The 20,926-nt window shown below is 54.2% G+C and overlaps 1 protein-coding gene across 17 annotated transcripts in view; it reads left to right on the top strand.

The window, feature by feature from the left end:
- Positions 1–20,926, top strand: part of CUX1 (cut like homeobox 1) — a 317,448-nt gene that overhangs the window by 47,317 nt on the left and 249,205 nt on the right. For 15 of the 17 annotated variants that reach the window (XM_081297057.1, XM_081297056.1, XM_081297055.1 and 12 more), the window contains exon 2: positions 20,642–20,752. The exons of the other annotated variants lie outside the window; for them this stretch is intronic. In XM_081297057.1, the coding sequence (XP_081153183.1) occupies positions 20,642–20,752 (111 nt within the window). The remainder of the gene's footprint in view (positions 1–20,641; positions 20,753–20,926) is intronic. 17 annotated transcript variants of the gene reach the window in all.

The raw sequence follows: 20,926 nt of genomic DNA, 5'->3' as shown, positions 1-20,926 counted from the left end.
TGAGTAATCAAAATTATGGAAAGTGAAACAGTGGGTAAGTGGGCTGTATTGATTTTTAGGTGGGACAGGTAGGGTTTGTACCCTGTGGGGACCCCATCCCAAAGACCTGGTACTGTTTAAACCCCTTGCAGGGTAGGTGAGTATTAAACTCGGTGTCTTCCCCCACCCTGTGCCTGAGAAAGCCAGCCTCTCCCCAGAGTAGAAGAGCTAATAGGCAGTAGGTGCTGCTCCGGGGTAAACACACGTGATTGTCAATTTCATGGATTACGGATAATTCTCTTTAATGTCCTTTTCTTTTTTCCCTTTTTGCAAAGTCCTGTGCATTATAGAACATCGACCTCAGCATAGACAGTGCTTAATACTTGATTTGGCACCTTAATGGATATTTACCCAGTGACACCACAGATGTTGGGTAAACAGGAGATTGCTTTAATGAGCTCCTCAGTGATTCCAAGCCGCTTCCCTGGCCTCCTGGAATCCTGGGCTCCAGTTCTGCCTGGTTTTGGTGGTGTTGGATGCTGGTGGGCCTGCCCCTGGGTGCCCTCGCCCTTCCCAGCTAGGTGACGGGCACCTCTGCCCTTCTCCCTGTGTGTCCCAGGCAGCACCTGTTCCTGGGATTTGTGTGTAGGGAGGTCTGTGTTGCATGGAATTCTTGTCACACCGCTTTCCATGTGGCCTGCACACTAGGCCAGTTTCCTCAGGCTGGAGCTAGGGGAATCTTTGGCTCACTGAGGAGCTTTGGTAACTCGGGGCCGGAGGGGTTTCCAGCCAGGAGGGGTGATGAGGACAGTGCCTGTGTCCTCTCTACCGTGTTCAGGCCGAGGTGAGGGTGGCTTGTCTGTGGTGCCGTCCCACAGGCCAGGAGGCTTTGGCCTTGGAGACGCAGGTCTCTCCCCAGGGTCAGACGGGGAGGGAGGAGGAGAGAGGCAGCCTGCTATGTAGGAGTAGACCCAGGACACTGCAGGCCGCGCGGGTCCCCTTGTTCTGGAGGCCTGGCTCATGCCGAGGCGCCCTGGCTCAGCTCCCAGTCCCTGCTGCTTTGGGGGTTAGCATGGGACAAAATGGGGATTCATTTTATAAAGCAGGTAAAATAGCAGCTTGTTTCTGATTCACGTGTCTTCACTCGCCACTGGCCCGAGCTGCCTGATACCGAGTCATGCGTCTTCCGCCACCTTGTCTTCATTTGCTTCGGAGTTGGGCAGGTTGACCTTGAGCCCTTCCAAGGTGCACTGGTACTGGCTTTGCTGCTCACTTTGCACGGGAACAGGAGACCTTTTTATTTCTGAAGTGTGGTTCGACATCGTTTAGCTGTTGCTGGCTTCTTATTTTTAACTTTACTTTTGTCACTTAAGTAAGATGTCTTGATTCTTATTTAGTGTTAGGTCATTTTGCAGATTTTAAAAAAATATGATTTTGTACTAAGTTTGAACACTTTACTGTGGTGGTTTCTTTTAGATTTTTATGGATTCTATAATTCTGAGCTCAAAGACATTTAATTATTAGATGTAGACATCAAAACTGCTGCCTTTTCATTTCAGTTGGCATGCCAGTTGAAGAAAGTGGGCTTTTGGGGGCCTGGGATTGGATCCAACTCACTCGGGGGTAGGAACGTCTTTCTAACTGTGCCAGCTGTGGTGGGGAATCCAAAGATACAGCAGCCTCTAACCGACTGCCGTGGCTAATGCTGCAATCCTAGAGACTAGGGAGGCCGAGGCAGGAGGATTGCAAGTTCAAGGTCAATTTTAGCAATTAGAGAGGCCCTGTCTCATAAAAAATCCAAATTGACTGGGGATATGGCTTAGTGGTGGAGTGCCCCGGGTTCAGTCCACAACAACACACACAGCTGGACCCTGTCTCTCAGAGCTGTGCCTGATTGGGCCTAGGACACAGTGGTGATCCAAAGCCACCTCAGATGTGAGAGGTGCCCCAGAGACTGCAGCCCAGCAGGCAGAACAGGGAAGCTTTCATGGAGATGGTGGCATTTGAATTCCAAATCTGGGGTTGTAGAGTTCAAATGTAAACTTGTAGACAATGGTTACTTTTATTTCCTCCCCTAAATTCAAAGAAATAGGTACTCTTGCCCCTCCCCACCCGCCATACTAGAGTTTGAACCCAGGTGCACTAACCACTGAGCTATGCCTGAGCCCTTTTCATTTTGAGGCAGGGTCTTCATCATTGCTGAGTATGGCCTTGAACTCGAGATCCTCCTGACTCAGCCTCTGAGTAGCTGGGATTGCAGATGTGCATCACTACTGCACCTGGCTGAAATGGTTGCTTTGAGAAGCCAGTTGGTGCAGGGTTGGGGTTGTGTGGGTCGGAGCTGCGGCCTTCATCCTTCTCTCCATGCATGGCGTTGGTGAATGGCAGGCAGCATCATTATGGGGTCCATTGTCGCCGCCGGTCATTCTGTTCATCTGAGTCTCATTGTGGCAAATTAGATGGGAAGCCCCAGGCGGCCAAGGTGGCCTGTTTTAGATTTGTCTCCCTGGCCTGCCACAGCAGCGTAAGCCCTCTCACTGCTTGTTGGGTGGCCAGATCCTGGAGCGCCTCTTGGAGTTCAGGTGGAGAGTCTGTGCCCCTTCCCACCCCTGCCCCCCCCCCCCCCCCCCCCCCCCGGCCCTGGGCAGCCCAGGCGCTCGGGCTTTTTAGCAGAGCCGCATGTAGAAGCCGTCTGCTGGTCCGGCTCTTTTAATTCTAGGTTTGGTACCGCTCCTTTTCCTCCCGTTTGGTGAAGTGGTGTAATGCTTTAGCACATTTTAAATAAGATTACACAAGCTGCTGTTAGTTGGCATCAAGTGTCTTTTAATCTGTAGAGAAAATGTTATACCTCCTTCATTTGCAAAGCAGAGTGTTTCTGGCACCACGTCCCAGCATCTTCGTGTTGTTCTGTTTTTCAGAACTTGCTGTGGGCCTCTAATTACTCTCGTTTAGATGACCAGGACAGGAATTGCCACTTCAACAAGAACGTTTTGCAATAAGCCTGAGGAAATGCTGCTCCACACAGCCTCAGACTTCGTGTGGATTTTTATTTCAGAAGAATGTGGCTGTTTAATTGAAAAATGTTGTTAAAATGTGCTTTTCCTTCCCATCGGTCTGTTGTTAATGCTTATGTATCCAAGCTAGAGTCAGTTAAAATCGGGGCCCCTTTGCCAAAATATGTCTTTTCATTTCTGTGCAGAATTTTGTGATGCTAAATCTATTTTTGTTTAATTAGGCCCTGCAAGAAAATGAGGGAGAGCTGTATTTAAATTTTTAGACCATTAAAGGGCCTAAAACTATCCTAGATGAAAGACACAAAAAATTAACTTTAATATTTATTATATGAACAGAACCAGTAGGGAGAACATTTCCAGAAACCCTTTCTCTTTTTCCTTCTCAGACATCTGGCTGAGATTAATTGCAGACCTGAAAGGAGGCATGTTTGCTGGTTCTCCTTGTTCTGTCAGTAAAAAATACCTCCAAGAGGGAATAGAACCGCTCAGTCTCCTTGTATTTTGGAGACAGTTTGTAAATTTTATAGCTCACTAATATCATAAAATGTTTGTTGATGGAACATCACATTGTGCTTTCTGAAAAAACAACCCTGAGTTCTGCTTTCCTTGGTATTCCTTCTTCAAATTTTAATCTAGAAAACCACGTGTGAAATAGTTGCCTTGCCGATGGAAAGTTCTGGAAACATCAGGTCCAGGGCTGTCGAATCAGGTTGGCTGACCATCTGCCCAGAAGAGCTTGCTTGGCAAGGTGCGTGTTTGGGGCTTGGCCTGTCACCACCCCTCCCACCATGTGACTGTCCTTGTCATCCTCCGAGCAGCCAGCCTGCCCCGTTGGGTGAAGAGTTTGCCACAGACGCAGGTGGGAAGCCGGGCAGAGCTGGTTGGTCAGTGATGGGCAGAGCAGAAGAGAAGGCAGCAGTCTCCCTGCGGCTCAGCTCCCGTGTTCTCTGCGTTTGGGTTCCCAAATTGGATTGGCCGCTGTGATTGAAAAGATTGTCAGCAATATGCAAATGAGGAGGGGAAGTGAAAGTGCATCTCATGCAGATAATTTCTATGTAGATAATTTGCCATAAAAATTTATATCGCAGTCCTTAAAACCTTCGGAGATTTAGTCTGTCTCGGGAAAGGTGATTTATATGGTATTAAAGCACTTTTTATGTTCCAGTCCTTTAGATTTAATGTTTATTGCCTATAAAAGTGAAATCTTCTTGTGGATATTTAAAAGTTTTGGTACTGTGTGAAATATATATTCAAGTTGGAATCAGAAAGGCTTTGGAGACATTGTAAATAAGTGGCAGGCTCTGCTCCAGGGCCCGTGCCACCGAAGGACCCGCGTCCCTGCCTCGTGCACCTGGAAGGTTTTGCCAGGACCAGTGCCCGGCTCCGCGGAGGCTTTCAGGTAGGGATTGTCTGAGTGGGACTGCGTTGGTTTTAAACAAACATTTAAACTGGCTCACGGGCCCAGCACTGTTAAGATTCCTCAGAAGGGAGTGCAAGGTGTGACCGAATCACATTCAGATCTGTGGAATGACGTGAATTGTGGCCAGGGTTTAAAGACACGAAGAGCTTTGGCAATACACCATCAAATGCAAAGCAGTATTTAGACTTTTGCAGCCCCTCGGGTCCATAATGGCTTGCTTTAGTGCCAGTCTTAAATACACCTCTCATGGAGTAACTCCTAGGGCAGGGTTGCTGTCCCACCGGAAGGAGAACGAATTTAGACATTTGGGGACTCCTGAAAGATGTTTCTGGACCTGACAGCCCTGGAGGTATTAGCCTGGTTTGACTGTTGAGCTGTTGTTTCTGCTGCCCTAGGGCTGGCTGGCCTCCCTGGGCTGGCCTTGGATGCCATCCATACCCAGGGAATGGCTGGCCGTTGGGTCCTGGGCCGTGCCTTGCTGAGCCTCACGCCCTGAGTGCTGGGCAGATTCCCAGAGTCCTTAGGTGCTGGACATCTCAGAAATACCTGGAAAGTACTTTTTCCTGGAGGTTTGTCTATCCTTGGAAAGGTGGAACTAGTCAATGAGGCCTCCAGGTCCATCGGCAGGCCTGGCCAGGCTACTGGCTCTTCAGGACTAGAGCGTCAGGGAGGAAGGACTTTGGTTGGCTGCCTGGATTGCACAGTATGGGAGTGAAGTCTCCTGGGTGAGGCTTGGACGTCACTGTGGAGGGGTGTCCCACCTGGGTGGTGGAGGGCCTTCGTCCTGGGGTGAGCCATCATTGAGCTTTGCCCAGTGGCCATCCCGGGAGGGCTCCCAGCATGCTTCAGGGGCTCCAGGGAGAGAGACACCCAGGGCTCCTGCAACTCTGAGCCCTCGGGTGAAACTCAAGTGTCTGCCTGCAGTGACCTGCTGGCGCAGCCCTGACCTCCAGGACCCACCACAGATGCCGAGGTCCCAGCCTGCAGGGCAGAGGTGTGGTGATGCCATATGACCAGGGAAGCCAAGCCCAGGTCTCAGTGTCCTCACCGTTGGCTCCAGGAACAGAGAGCAGGTGTGGGTGAAGACATGCCAGTGTAGGGGACAGTGGCCGCGCATGGGGGTGCCGTTAGCCGGCGTTTGGGGGGACAAGGGAGAGGGTCTGCAGAGGAGGGCTGCAGCCAGCTCTGTTTGAAGGGAACAGGAGCAGGTTGCTGCCATTGGTCTGACAGCCCTGGCCCTGCCCCTGGGGAGGACCCTGAGCTCCCGCACGGCTCTGCAGCCTATCTGTGCTATTGGAAGGACGCACTGTGACAGTGTGTGAAGTGAGGCCCGTTACACAGCCACATCTACTAATATTTTTGGTATAAAGCAGTTGCTAAAATTAATTCCAGTCTGAAACTTGATGAATTCTCAGTCATGGAATTAACAGGTTTTAAATGAAAAAAATTAACTTGATTAAAAATAAATGTTCTGCTGGAAATTTAGAGCCTGTCTTTCCCTAACTCAGGACAAAGTTTTTGTTTAGAGGACCCGTGTGCCTCTTTGTATTTGCAGGGAAAGTGCAAACTCGTGCCCAGCCACTTACAGATGTTCTGTCCGTCCTGGGAGCAGTCAGCATTGTCCCCTTTGCCTAAAGCCAGCAGAAGGGACATAGGTCCAGTGAAGAATAAGGTGCACACCCAGCTCTGAACACCTGCTCCCCAGCGGCCCCTGAGGTGCTCCTGTAGAAATAGGGGCAGACGCCATGACTGTCCCCAGGGAGCATCCTTTGAGCCAGCACCCTGTCCTGTTAGAACCTCCTCTGAATTTTATCAAACTGCTTAGGAGATGTGTGAAGCTGGAAGTATTTCATTTTGCTTTAATAAGACTCCAAACCATCTCTGCCTGTCCTGGTCCTCTGGGCAATGGCACAGAGTTTTACGTCACTTGGTATTAGCTATCTTGTGGCTGGACACCCTCGAAGGCTCGGCCACCCCTGGGTGTGACAGGTGCAGGCAGAGAGAAGAGGGCTCTCGGTGATGAGCTTGGAGCTGCTGCACTGCTCTGGCTGGTTTCCAGCGGTCGGGAAGGCGGACTGGCCTGCTGTTGCTGGTGGGTGCTGCACCCCAGGGGTCCTGGTACTGCTTTCCTCCTTCTGTGCCCGGCATCCGCGTTAAGTAGACCCTGGGACTGAGCGTGCCATCCCCAGATCTCCACAGGGTTGTCTGTAGGCATTCAAAGTTGAATGACCAGATTTACCTCCAGAGTAGAGGTACTGGGCTTGTGTGTGTTTCAAGAGGAACTTGTGTTCCTGGACTAGATATAAGTGACAGAGTCGGATTTTGTCCATAGTGGGTTTTTTTTTTTTTTTGTTTGTTTGCTTGTTTTTGCGGTGCTGTGGATGGAACCCAGGGTTTTCAGCATGGAGGCGAGCTCTGCCCGAGCTGTGGCTCAGCCCTACTGCTACTTTTTATTTAAAAGAAACAAAACAAAACCCCCAAGTGCTTACCCCCATGTCACTGCTTGGAATAAAATACGCTGCCCTCCCACCTCCATCCAGCGTTTCTGCGAGGATCGGTAGCACAGCCCAGTCCACCCGTCAGGCCTTCCTGGCAGCCTCGAGGGGTCAGGGATCCAGGGGATGAGGTCACTGTGGGAAGGGCAGATGCACTTGGAGGGGGAGCTGGTCCTTTGCTTTAAACCACAAATGCCTTTTGATAACTAGTGAAATTGGCAAGCGGAGTGATTGAAAACATGTGAGAGGTAACCGGATCTCAGTTTCAAGTAGTACATATTTGAGAAGTTTTCCCCAATGTAAAAGTTACTCTTTAAGAGCCTTAAACTAATAAAAACAAGGAAATTCCATGTTACGGCTGCCACTCGGCCTTTCCATTTTTATTCCAGAAGTCAGATTTGACAGGTCAGCTGCTGACTGGCTCTGGATCTCTGGGAGCATTTAAGGCAGGGGATGAGCTTGAGCGAGGGCAGCTCAGGGAGGCTCGCCCGGCCCAGGCTCACCCTTCCACTTTAGTGTGGTCTGTTTTCTTGTCTCGGGGCTGCTTCCTGCATTTATTTTATTCCCTGAAGCTGGTTTAGGATTCTTCAGAGACAGTTCTCAGTTCTTTCATGTGTCTTGATGTCATTGCAAGTGTTACTTGGTGGCTGCCTGCTGATCGGGAGTGCAAGCTGGACGTCCCGTTCCCTTCGTGACCTTGTCCTCCGTCCTGTGGCCTTTATGAGTGGCAGTGACTCCTCTCAGCTTGTCCTCCCTCTAATCCACTCTTCCCTCTGCTGCTAGAACCATCTTTGCAAAGCACAGTAACGACGGCCAGCTGCACAGCCCCCGCTGGGGCTGCAGGTCCATGCTGCCAGCTCCGGTGAGGTGTGCCTGGCCACCTTCCTGCCTTTCTCAGTGACTGCGACCCAACAGCCACAGAGTAACCGTGGTGCCGGATACCCCAGCACCTTGCCTTGTTTAAAAGCTGACCGGCTTTTCAGCCCCAGCAGCTGCTCCTGCTGGGGGTAGTGGAGGGAAGGGCTCACAGAGAAGAGGGGGACTGAGTCGGACCCCATTGCTTCCCAGGAAAGAATAGCTCGGCAATCCAGAGTCCCCAGGACCCTCCAGCCCTCCCCACTGCCCCAAGGCCTCGACCCCAGGCCAGGCAGTGCTTCTGAGAGGGGCTGGCTTAGTGGAAGGAGCGGTGCAGGTTCCCTTTAGGTGGCACTGCATGATGTTGGCCAGCTCGCTGTACCTGTGAACACCAGAACCCTTGTTGGTGGAGTGGGCACAGTCGCATCTTGTCGGATTGTCACGGGGATCACAAGCCATGGGGATATAAAGGATGAGTCAATAAGCTGTCACTGCAACTATTTTTATTACCTCTGCCCATTCTGTGCCTTCTGGAATCTTCTTCCTCCTCCTTCCTGCATCTGACATCTCGCCTGTCCTTATGGCTGCTGCCTGCTACTTCTACGAGGTCTTCCCTGGCCTCCAGAGGATGGCATCTCTTTCCGCTTGTGAGGGTCAAGGCACCTTCTGTGGCCTTCTCCCTCGAAGTCGCCCAGCCACTGTGCTGGAGGTCTGGGCCTGGGACAGTGGGTGCCATTTCCCCTGTTCCTCTGACTCCCAGAGTGAGCCCTATAGGTGCTCAGGGGCAAGTTAGGTCAGTCGACAGCTAGCCAGCTGGGCCCTGGGGGGTGGGCCGTGGGGTGCCCTGGGGCAGGCTCTGGGCTCAGGGGTCCCCTTTGCAGTGGGCAGGTCTCCACCTCCATCCCACCGCCTCCCCAGTGGCACCTCCTTTTGCGAGTCTGAGGTTCAGACGGGCACTCCGTCTGGGCCTCCTCGGGGCACGTGGTCCCTGCGTAGACCGAGGCCTCGATCTGCAGCTGCGGGGAAGGAAGCGTGGGGCCTGTCTTGGCTCACAGGGAACAGGGCAGCAATCCAGGACATGATTTGTTTCAGCTTTTGCCGAAAATCTCGATAGAGTTGCTCTCTCGGCGTGTGATCCCGAAGGGTGTCCTGAATGTGAGTGATGGTGGTGGTGACAGCTGAGGTCTTGGCCGTCATTTTGGACCCACTGTGTGTTCCCCTGTTGGCATTGCCACGGGCCTGCAGCTCTCACTGTAGGTGCAGGGTCCCTGGATGTGAGCTGCCTGTGGCTTCTAGTTGGTCAGACGCACATTTAGAGGGGTGGCTTGGGCCTCTGGGCCCGCACAGCTTGCTAATGTTGCAAGTGTCCGGTGACCAGCTCTGGACGGTCGTGCTGAGGTGGTACTGAGATGTGTGTGGGGGTCCTGTCTCTAAAGCCCACTTTCCTGGGAGCTGCCTTTCCTCTCCTGGGCTAGATGAGGATCCTCCCCCTCTTGCCCCTCAAAGGGTCACAGGCACAGCAGCAGTAACAAAAGGTACGGAGAGAGGTCGCTTCTGGGCCAAGGCACCGGTGTCCTTTTGCTGAGCTGGATAGAGAAAACCCTTCTGGATGTCAGTGTGGTCAAGAACTGATGGTGAGGGCTAGGGAAAAACAGGTGACAAACATTGAATCTGGAGCAGTCACAGGAGCTTGGGAGCACCTCCCAGTTGGCACAGTTCCCTGCCTCGAAGAATCGTCCCCTGGGGGCCTAGAAGTGACACCAGGTGAAGGGGCCTGCGGCTGGGACCTGCACTGGCTTGTGTGGGGCCTGAGGGGTAGTGGCTTGTTGATATGTGTCTTGCTCCTGAGCTAGTTAGCCAAACTCATTATCAGCTTGACAGAGTCGGAGCTAAAGAGCCCCTCTGTCTACCTTTTAGAAAGCTCTGGACAGGATGGATCACTGTTCTGGAGACCAGAGTGGGCAGATGGGCAGTAGCACTTCCAGAGCAGTCCCTTGAGTAGCGTTTGCCTCCTGGGGTCCCTTATGTCCAGCGTAGCTAGACGTGGTGCCCTGAGGATCTCCGGTCTGTGGCCCTGTTTAAGCCGCATTCTGTTCTTGACACCCCAGCTGTTGGGTGGTGGAACCTGCTGGTATCCAGCCCCCAGGTGCCCCACAGAAGCCAGCACTGCCAGCAGAGAATACAGGAATGACTCGTGGCTCGTGGCCCTATGCTGCTGGGCCACCTGGATGGCAGCAGGTCTCAGCCAGTGGTTAGGATGTTGTAAGCCTTGCTCGCTGAACATGCCCTGAAAAATCTCAAAATTAACTGCAAGAATCAATTGGAGCTGGTGAGAGGTAGTTTTTCTCGGCTGGGCCGAGCTCTTCAGATGAGCCTGCTCTGCCTGTTGAGCGACGTCTGTAGCTAGTTTGGTTTTCCCCAAGAGCCACTTGGCATCTTTTAACCTTTACTTATAAATTTCAGACAAAATCATTTTGAGAGCTTTTTGGAGTTTTTATTTGCTAATTAAAACGTGAGAAGGGAGTGCGGCCACAGGTAGGGCTCTGTGCAAGCCACGGCTGTGACAGTTTCAGAATGGGGCTGTTAGCACCTCACCTCCAGCTGTGACACTATCAGCTTCCAGGATCTGTCTCAGGCACCGGCACCCTCAGTGCAGGAGGAAGGGCCGAGTGTGGGTTGGGACGGGCATTTCCGTTCCCAGCAGTGTCTCCACCTGATAGGAGTTCCTCCTCTTCTTCACCATGTAGTTTTCCAGGACCTTGGGAGTAAGGTAGGTGGTGTATTTTGCAGATGAGAAAACTGAGGTCTAGAAGTCTGCGCAGCTTGCCCAGATTCCCCCAGGGGAAGGAACCAAATCCAGGATGGAGCTGGGCTTACTGAGCCGGAGACACCCTGGCTGCTTCCTGGACTTTGCTGATGCCCTTGAGGGGCGGGCTTAGCGCCCCAAGAAACAGGACTTCAAGAAAAATCTGCTGAGTTCAAGGCTCTGCCGCTTGCAGAGTAGTTAAGTCTGTACTCATTCTGGAGGTGGGAGTGTCCAGTTGCCCTCCACTTCCCCTGTGTTCCTGAGGACCCCACGGGGGTCCATCCCAGTGCAGCTGCACTGGCTGGTGGCTTTGGTACGCAGCCTGGGCCTGTGCTGGCAGCTGTTGTGGCTGGGGTTCCCAAACAGCGAGAGTAAGCTGCAGGGTGGCTTTGCCGCCAGCGTTTTCCCAGAGAAGTGGAAGGAGCCTTTGCCAGAGTGGCTGGTGCCCTGACAAATTGATTCCTGCCAAACAATGGAGATAAATATTTTCAACAGACAGAAATTCTGGCTCCTAAAGTGTTCAAATTAAAGGCTTATTTCTGAAACAAATACTTTAGGAGGAAAACATTTTTACCAGTGTAGATGAGATCAGGGTTATCCCTTTTGGCAATGACATAATTATTTTGAGATTAAAACACAATGGCTTCCCTGTCCCTGCCTCTTTTTTCGCTGATGACCTGGCCCCCTATTTCCTGGAGAAAGGAAGGTGCATTGGGCTGGAGCTGGGGAAGAGGCGGCGGCAGTATTTCCTGCAGGGAGCCTGGCTTTGGAGTCACCCAGACCTGGATTCTGACCTCAGCCCTGCCACCTCCCAGTGTGATCAGGGTGAAGCCAGACGCCCTGCTAATCCTCAGTTTCCTGTCTGCAAAATGGGACGGCAGCGCAGCGCCTGTGTGGCACCGTTGGCTACCCTCTGGGCTGGAGGATCACCTGAGTCCAGCGCTCTCCCCTCTCCCCGAGAACCTTCTCTGCTCATGGGACAATCTCTGCGTTAGCCACTGGCCACACGTGACCACTGACTCTTGAAGCTGGACTCCTGTAACTGAGAGACCAGGTTTCTTATTTAGTTCACAGTGCCGTATCCCCGTGGGATGAGGGCTTCTCGTTTTGGATGGTGAAGCTCCTGTTTATCCCCTTGATTCCTCACACAGTGACTGGCTGTTGTGTCAGCCACTGGAGATATCTTGAGTCTGCCTGCCTCTGCTGTGGCCACAGCTGCAGGGTCTGGGCCCGTTCATTCTTGGACACCCAGCTCTGTCACCTACAGCCAGCGCAGCAGGGCTGGCCAGTGCAGCTGGGCAGGAGAAAGGCCTCCTTGACCCAAAGGCCTCCCCAAATCTGCCTTCATGGACATTTGTTAATTGTAACAAGTTCCCGTTGGTCTTCTGATGTACACTAAAGTGGCACGCAAGAAGTGTGCTCCACATTAGTACTCCTGAGTGTGGAACGGTGATGAAACCCTGAAGCCAGGCAGCCCTTAGCGGGTGGGGCCTCAGGTGCCTTGTTGCGGGACCAGAGCAGCAGATCTCTGGCTGCTCCTCCCCAGCTCGTCCGAGGCCCGTGGATGGGCAGTGTCAACAGCGGGCTGGACCTCAGCAGCCCCTCCCTGTTCCCCAGGCCCTGTAGGGGAGGCACAGGAACAGGATGAGCCTAGGCAGAAAGCATAGAGAACTCGGGCAGGTCATCAAGAGCCAGCCCCAGATGGCACAGCGGAGAGCGAAGGGGAAGGGTCTTGAGGGCTCCTTGGAGAGGTCAAGATTGGAGCAGGGTGAACTCCTGCCATCCAGGTCGGCTGGCAGCTTCCGTGTGGTTTTGAGATACAGCCAGGAGGCAGCGGTAAAGAACACTGCTTATGAAACGGGTGTTTGTGTAGGTCAAATATGGTCCCTATCAGGAATTTCATGTGGTCCAGTTGAGTGTAAAGGAGAGCCCTCCAGGGCAGGGCTGGAAGGCGTCCTTCACTCCCCAACCCAGTGCTGCCGCGCCTGCTCCAAGCCGTCTGATCGCCTTAGAGTTCATTATGCATCCCCGAGACACCGTCTCTCACGTCTCCCTGTTTAAATGAGAGTCTAGCGAGTGTTATATGTAGCGCAGGCTTGTTGGGTACATCTGGCATTCTTGTCTTTGCATGGTGGGTTTTTGACGGGGTGAAAAACAAAAAACAAAATTTTGGTTCTCTCAAAATTTCTCAATCCCAAGAAATTGTCAGAAAGGCTTGTATGAAAACTTCATACCCCATAGCTTTTGTTAGGCCAATCTATTTAGTTTTATTTGGTTTTATTTCTGAATAGGTACTATATTTACATGGTCCAAAATCATAATTGTGCGTGTGCGTGTGTGCATATGTGTATGCGCGCGTGCGCGCACATGTGCACATGCTGAGAAACCTTGCCCCTGTCTCTCCCTGCCCTGTTCTCCCCCCACCCCACGGTGCTAACAGGTGCCCCAGCTCAGTGGGTGAATCTCCAGGTCAGGCGTCCACGGCAGGTCATCTCCGGGGTCAGGAGGCATTGGGTTAACACTCGCTGCAGAACTTTTCAAGGATAAAAATTGCTCAGGAAAGTGGCCTTCTGGAGTGGGTCCAGGTGGAGTAGCAATAGGACAGGGACCTGCTGTGCCAGCCTGGAACCACACTGAGCATTAGCGTGTCCTCATTTTATGTTAAGGAGCTCTCCCAGGTCCCAGAGACCCACCCAAGGCTGAGTCCCTGGATCAGGGAGGGGCTCAGAACCCCTCCATGGTTCTCAGTAGAGTGAAAGCCACATGTTCCCTGGCACTATTGTCACTAGGAACCCCTTGGGTCTCTTCCTGCCTCTGTTCTGGGGGAAGGTGGTTTTAGGGTTTTGCCCTTAGAAGCATTTTCCAAGTGTGCCCAACTTGGGAGCACAGCTCCCTTGCAGGTGTCTCTGGGGCTGAGGGCACAGGGGCCATGGCCATGCAGCACCCACTGGAGTCCCGTGTGCCTCCTGCTAGTTCTTAGGAGGGCAGGTGGCATTGCACCATTCTGCAGATGCAGTGTCATCACAGGCGCTCGCCGGATGGTGCTGAGCAGTATTCAGACTGTCCTTGGAGCAGAAGTCCCATCCCTGCCCCCTGAGGTCTGGCCAGGGTTCTGATCTGCATGCCCGGCCCTGACCCCTGGTGGGGGAAAGAGGCCCTGGGTAGAGCTCCTCAGCAGGGTCAAGGCCACAGTGCTTCTTGTCAGTCTGTCACTGGTCGCTGCAAGTTACCCCCAGGTCCGCGCTTGCTGTTGACATGCCCATTTTTGCCGGCTTCTTGCTCCCTGAGTTGGAGATGGCAGAGGGACCGGCCCAGGCAGCTCCCTAGCCTGCTGTGCTCAGGGCTCGTGCCCTGCCCTGGGAAGGGTGGTGGCTGCCCGCCAGTCTCCCCACCAGGCTTCCCCTTGGGGTCGTGGGGACCTGGAGCTCCGCAGCTGGGCAGTGTTCCACGCCTTGCTGGAGTTGGCTTTCCAGTTGCGTGTGTCCTGTGTCCCTTCCTGTGTTGGAGCCATGATGGTGCCAGCATCCTCCAAGGCTAGCTAGAGCAGGTGCCCTTCGCCCCCCACCTTCCTCACCCCTCTGCCCCACTGTGAGGCCTGTGAGGAAATCACGGCCCCTGCCTGCCCCTTTCTCCTCGCCCTTACGCCTCCTGGATTGATCTAGACCATCTTGCATCCATGGCCCCTCTGCGAGGCTGCGTTTGTCCGGTAGCCCAGCACAGCGAAATCTCTGCCCTCCTGAACGCTGCTCCAGTCCCTGAATGTGTCCTGTCTCCTTCCACATTGTTCTGCCCAGGGGTACCGGCCTGCCCCAGGTCTTCCTCAGGACCTGCTTGGACGCTATGTCTCCACCAAGCTGTTTCTGGTTTCCCCCCAAGCAGAGGTGGTCACTGCTCCTCTGGACCTTTCTACTCCTTTCCTGGACTCTGTTACAGCTTATTCTTTTATTTAGTGATGCCCAGGAGCTTGGGGGGGGCACCCCTGTGGGCACAGGAGGGAATCGGTGTGCCAGGGCAGGCATGGGCTGGGGTGGTCTGACCCGAGTCCTCTGGGCTGCCACCGTGGCTTCCAGCAGGCCTGGTGAGCACTGCTGGAGCTTAGTGTGGCCCATGCCCTCTCCTGGAGCTGGTGTGTGTCAGATCTTGCTGACGGGTCCCCACTGCGTGCCCTCCCAGGCTCCCTCTTGCCATCCCGCTGGTCCTCACTGCTCCAGCGTCCCGCTGTGCTCTGTGCCCTGCTCCTCACCCCTGTTTGTCTCCTCGTTGCCGAGCATTGGGCCCCCAGGGGTTAGGTGGTGGGTGCTAATGGGCAGCTCTGATGCAGGTCTCCCCCTGACTGTCCCCTCTGCCACTGCCTGCTGCCACTCAGGGTCCCCATTGGCAGTCAGCCTGATTGTATGGTCTCTGGTTTCTGGGTGGAGGTGCCCTCTCTGGCCACATGTGTGACACATGGCATGGGATGTGACAGTTGTGGCAGTGAGCCAGAGGTGTGAGAGAGAGTGCTGGGCAGGCTCAGGGTCATAGACACCTGTGGTATCCTAGTCCTTGAGGGCCCTTCATGGCCTTCGCCTTTCTGTTAGGTAAGTGAGGCTTTTAAAAGAGAAATGCTCATTTTAGGGAGTAGGCGTTGCGTTCACGTGCTCAGAATGACCAGGTGCAGAAGCGGGGAGAGGAAGGACCCCGCCCCATGCGCCACCCTCCAGCCCTGCCGAAAGCCTGCGGAGCCTCCTTTGTACCTGCATCTGCCTGTTTGCCGTGGGCAGCTTGGGCGGCTTGGGCAGCTTGGTTGTGGTGGTGGACACGTTTAGGGAGGTGGTTTTTACAGTTTTAATTGAGCACAACTGACCCCCACTGCCTGCCCACCTCTCAGCGTCTCTAACCCTCCTGCTGGCCTCCACTGCTGCAGGGTGCTTTGCTGTGTCCCCTGTGTCTTCCTGGGGACTGGGATGAGGCTCCTGGTTCCTCTGAGCCCTTGTTCAGTTGCATAGAGCCCAGCAAGCCCTGGTCACAGTGAGGAAGGTGACCGTGGGGACTGAGTGAAGATGGGCGCCCTTCACAGAAACCTGGAGAGCTTTCTTGCTAGAAGGATTGTTTGTCTTCTCTACCCTCTTCCTCTGGGTTTTGTCCCCCTGGCCTGGCCCTTCTGCCTTGTCACTGCTGTGCCCTGGGCCCCTGTAGGCGGTGTTGTCTAATTCACTGGAGCCCCTTGGAGCTCCCACCCTGCTCGAGGATGCTGGTGGCAGGATGAGTTCAGGGCTGAGGCCAGGTGTGGGATTCTGGTGTTAATGAAAATTAGCCTGGATACAGCATTCACCATGCCACAACTTGGGATGCGTTATCTTAATTATCTCCAGGGAAGGCAGGTCATCTGGCCACAGCCAGAGGCCGCCATGGGGTGGAGCCTGGGTCTCCATCCGGGGTTTTCTGGCACCTACTGTATGGGGGCTTCATAGGTTTTGATGACCAGGGGTCATGGTGGGCATGTTCTCCACCACTGAGCCACACCCCCAGCCCCAGAACTCTGAGTGGGGGCTGGGAGAGGTCTTGGGAGGAGGCTAGAGGCCCTCACCCCTTTCTAGCCAGAGCTCCTTCTGTTCCTCCAAAAGGCTGTTATGGGCACAAAACAAAGCTGCCCTGAAGCCTGCCCATCAGACATCCTGGGACTTTCCTTGTGTGCATGAGCCCTCTTAGTTTTCACTAATAGAGTCATTTACAATTTCTCTCTGGGCTATGCTGGTGGATGAGTTTGACACTCCCCAAAAGAACAGCTGTTGAGCTAACTCTGGATTCAAGGTAGAGGACTTGTGTGGCTGCTATGTGGCCCCAGGGGCTGGGAGGAGACCCCTCTGCGGCCTGGGAAGGTTCCCCATGGGAGGCTGTCCTGGCCTGGGGCCTGAGGAAGAGGCTCAGCAGATGGGGGGCGGGGCGGGGGGTGGGGGGAACGACTGTGAGACTTATGTACCTTGAAAGTGAGCAATTCCAGACTGACCAGTAACATCATGAAAAACGTGTTTAAAACATTTTCTGAAATTTCTTTTAAATAGCTTAGTTATGTGGTGGTTTTCTTTGGTCTTGTTCTGAATGTGCCTTGTCTGAGATTCTGGAGTCCTGCAGAGATTTAGGATGTAGGAGCTGTATGTCCTCGGAGTTAAGGCTTCTGATGGTTGTCTCAGCAAGGCACATAGGACTGTGGCCAGCACGGCTCCTGGGTGGGGCCCACACACCTGCACAGAACCAGGGCCTCTGTGCATGTGGCCCTTGGGCTCCCAGATGAGCTTGGGCCCATCTGCTCCCCAGGGGATGGTGCTGAGTCTGGGCCATGGCCTCTGAAGCTCTTCTGGGGATGAGCAGGGCCACCAGCTCTGGTTGGTGGGGACACCTCGAGGGGTGAAGAGAGCCACTCTAGAGAGTCCGCCTTAGGCCTGACACCCGCAACTCCTGATCAGTGGCCTGGCCACACAGCTGCCTGGGGCCACATGGTTCCAAAAGCCACAGTCTCGCCCTGGATCTTGTCACCACCCTACCTCAGCCGTCCAGTGACTGCTCTGAACTGCAAAACACCTGCATCAGGTGCCCATCCTGGCCGCATGTGGTCCCTTTGGAAATGCTTGGTTCCAAGTTCATGGGCTGCTGGCAACCCTGCCAGCTTGTCATTACCAGGGACCAAGGTCCTGGGCCCCAGGGCCCTCCTGCCCTGTCCTGTAAGAGTGCTTTCTGTAACTGTCTCCCCTACCCCTGACTGGCCCCGGGGCAGCACATTGTATGAGGAATAGCTGTTGTGATAAGAGATGTGCCAGCCTCAGGGTTTTTGGTTTGTTTGTTTTTGCAATGCCAGGGGTTGAGCCCAGAGTCTCCTACCAGCTGGGAACATGCTCACCACCAAGTTGCACCCCCAGTCCACACCTCCCTTTTTGAATCGCCAGAATCAAGAGATCATCCCTTCCAGGCCGCCACTCTCTGTGGCTGTGCACCATGAGACTGTGCCCAAGCCATTATGTGTATTTCTGTCACTGTGTGTGTGTTTACACTGATAGGACTTGTTTTTTTTTTTTTTTCTTTAGGACAGAATCTTAAGCCCCTGTTGCCTAGGCTGGTCTCTAGCTGCCGGGCTCACACAATCCCCCACCTCAGCCTCCTGAGCGCCTGGGGCGACAGGGTTTAAAAGTTAATGTATTTTGTCCTTCTTCCCTGTTAGATAATATGCCACATGGCAAAGCAGTCAGAAGGCACACACTGCAGGGCAGGTGGCTGGCCGTCCCTCCCCAGAGCCCGGGGTACAAGTTTCCTTCTGCGTTTCTCTGGACTCCTCCCTTGGAGCCTGTCCTGGTGGACACATCGGCACTCCTGACCTTTTAAGTAGTGCTGACATTTGGACACTTTGCTCTTTTTGCTTAAGTATGTCCTGTTGACCATCCCTTCCTACACAGCACGTACAGGAGTATTTTTCAGACCATCGCCCTGCAGTCTGAGTGGCTAGGCCAGATTTGCTGTTGGGGGGCATTGTGGCTTCCCGGTGTTGCGGCTCTGTGTGACTTGAAGCTGTTCCAATGTGGGCACTCTGCTCCCGTTTACTGTGACTGTGACTCCTGGGCTAAGGGGTCTGTTTTGGTCCCTCCCTCAACACACGAGGTTCCCTTGTTAAGTGTCATCGTGTTGGGCACTTGGAGTTTAGGCGGGCTTGGTGGGCAGGGGGACATGTCCAGTTTGTGTTTAATAGGTGCCTCCTCCCTCTGCATAGTGCCCACAGCCTGGGAACCAGCACCTTGGCCTCCTTCAGAAGGACTCGGTGGTTCCCCCCTCCCCGCTCCCTGCCAGGGGCCTTGGTCAGATTGTGAGCCTTAAATCCCGCCAGCCCCCTCCGGGCGGTTGAGGCTCCCTCCTGTCCTCTGCTGATCTGTTTCTGTGGTGGCAGGTGGCAGTGTGCTGTTGAATTTGGAGACCCCTTTTGTCGGCCTGCATGTGTCTGCAGGCATGGGGAGGGCACGTGGGGGCCTCTGCGGCAGGTGGCCTCCAATGCACTGGCTCTGCGATGCCGGGGTCAAGGTGGGTCTGCCCGCTGTCACCTGTTCAGCTTAGGCTTCCTGACCAGCCAGCCTGCCCAGGGAGGGACCCCGAGCCAGAGGCCAGACGGGGAGCCCAGGGACAGAGGGGCCTGCAGACCCCTCACTCTGGGGACTCCTCAGTCATTTACCCACACTCCCCACTAGGAAGGAAGGCTGGGACCCCACAAGTCCCCCTGTGCCCCCCGAATCTGGCACCTCAGTGTCTTAAAGAAGCCAGCAGATGCCCCGACTGGGTGGCTGACCCGGGTGGACTTCCTGGTGGCGCAGGCGCCGGGGCTCTGTGTCATTCTCTTGGTCCTCTGTGTGTGTGCCTGGAACAAACGTCAACCCTTCGTTTTTGTCATATTTCAATATTGGCTTTCATCCCCTCCTTGAAGCCTCCTTTTATAACTTCTGCTGCTGCTGCTTAAATATAGACGTCTGCGTCCTCCTCCTCGCCAGATTGTTTATATTTCCGAGCGCCTCCTGCGTATCTGTGGCTCCTCTTCTCGTCCCAGCCCGCTCTCCCACATGCGTGGCGATTGCTCTTTTTCCCTGCCTTCCCTCGACTGGGATGCGTTTCAAATGTGGTCTATCAAAATGCTCAGTGTTTCCCTCTTTTCTGCAATAGCTTTGACATCTGTTCTCGAACGCTAGCCCACGATATTCTCTTGGACTTTTTTGCCCAAATTTTACTTTAATGCCAGAAATGCTAAAGGGGGAGTGTGGTGTGGCGGCACCTCCCCTCCCAGCCCCTGTGGGCCCCCGCCCCCACTGTCCACGATTCCTGAGCTGACAGCCTGCTGGGTGGTTGTCCCTGCTCTCTGTCATCTTGTCTGGCTGTGGGCCACCCCATAGTGGTACCAGGAGGGCTTTGGGGCCCACTGGGTTATTCTCACTAAAAAGGAAACTCACGGGAACCTGAGGAGGTGGGCGGAGAGAAACCCTTAACTGTGGCATCCTGGGGGGTCAGTGGTGGGTCCTCGTGGCTTTTCTGAGCCTTCAGCAAGATCCTGGCTCTGCTAGACTGCAGGGCGTGCCGGTCCTTGCCTCGAGAGGCCACTTGGAGCAACCATCTGAATCCAACGCAGAATGAGCTGCCATTGCAGCTTCAGAAACTGAACCAACTCAGGAGACGGTGGGCCTTTGACTGGTGACAGCCACGTGGCTCGTGCTCCTGCCACGTGCCTGGAGCCCCACTTCTGGGCCCATGTGCCACAGCCTGCTTTACATCACTCCTGGCAGCTCCCCGCAGAATACCTGAGGCCAGGGCACAAGTTCCTGACACCAGCGTCAGGTCGCTGAGTAGAGCAGAGCCCAGCGCCCTCCACCCAGGCAGGTCTTCTTCTGGGGACCCCCTGCAGTGGTCCCCAAGTCTGTCCAGGACAAGTAAGATTGCTTGAGAGCCACTGCCCCTCCAGGGGCCTTGCTTCTGGGAAGTTTACAAGATTTTGGAAATAATTATATTAGAATTTGCCTTTTAAAGGTCCCTCTTGAAAACTAATAACAGGTTAATGGTCCTGAGTGTGGTGCCTGACCCAGAGTTAAGCTCCCTGTAAATATTTGTTGAATGAAAGCAAATCAGATGTGACTGTAAGATCCCAGGCCCGCACCATGGAAGGACAGCAAGACAGAAGCCCTGGTTGGAAGCACTGTGCTCAGCAGGGGACTGGGACTCAGGAGAGTGGCCCGAGAGGCCTGCTCAGAGCATCGTGAGCTGCTTTGGAGGGAGGCATTGCCGACATTGGCGTGGAGACGCTGTTTCTGTGTGTGCTGTTCTAGCATGGCCACTGGGCAGTGTGCGTGGGGAACAGCGTGGCGAGCGTGGCAGGCTGAGCAAGCTTGGGTTTCTTCAGCCAGGGCCTGTGGGGCAGGGGGATGGTGCTCACTGCCCCAGTCCCTCCTCTGCCCACGAGTGGGTGTCTCAGAGCCCCAGGGGTCTCTGTTGAGTGTCCTGGTCAGGTGGACATGTGAACCCTTCTGGTAGAAAGTACGATCACAATCCTTGTTTTCCTTCTTGTGTCCCTCCACAGAGAGAACTCGATGCCACCGCGACAGTGTTGGCGAACCGTCAGGATGAAAGCGAACAGTCCAGGAAGCGGCTCATCGAGCAGAGCCGCGAGTTCAAGAAGAACACTCCAGAGGTGAGGGGTTCCCTGGAGACCTCCCGGAGGGGCTGTGGCTCTCGCGCACGCCCGGGACACGCGTCTTGGGTGTTTTGTGGTTCATCAGACAGTGTGTGGCCAGCCACCTGCCTCTTTTGCATTGTCCATAGCCCCAGCAGAACGTCATGCGTGCCCTGCGTGGGCTCTGGGGAC

The sequence above is a fragment of the Spermophilus citellus genome (genome assembly GCF_964194105.1).
Source record: "Spermophilus citellus genome assembly, chromosome: 6".
NCBI lineage: Eukaryota > Metazoa > Chordata > Mammalia > Rodentia > Sciuridae > Spermophilus > Spermophilus citellus.
This window is presented reverse-complemented; position numbering and strand designations above follow the sequence as displayed.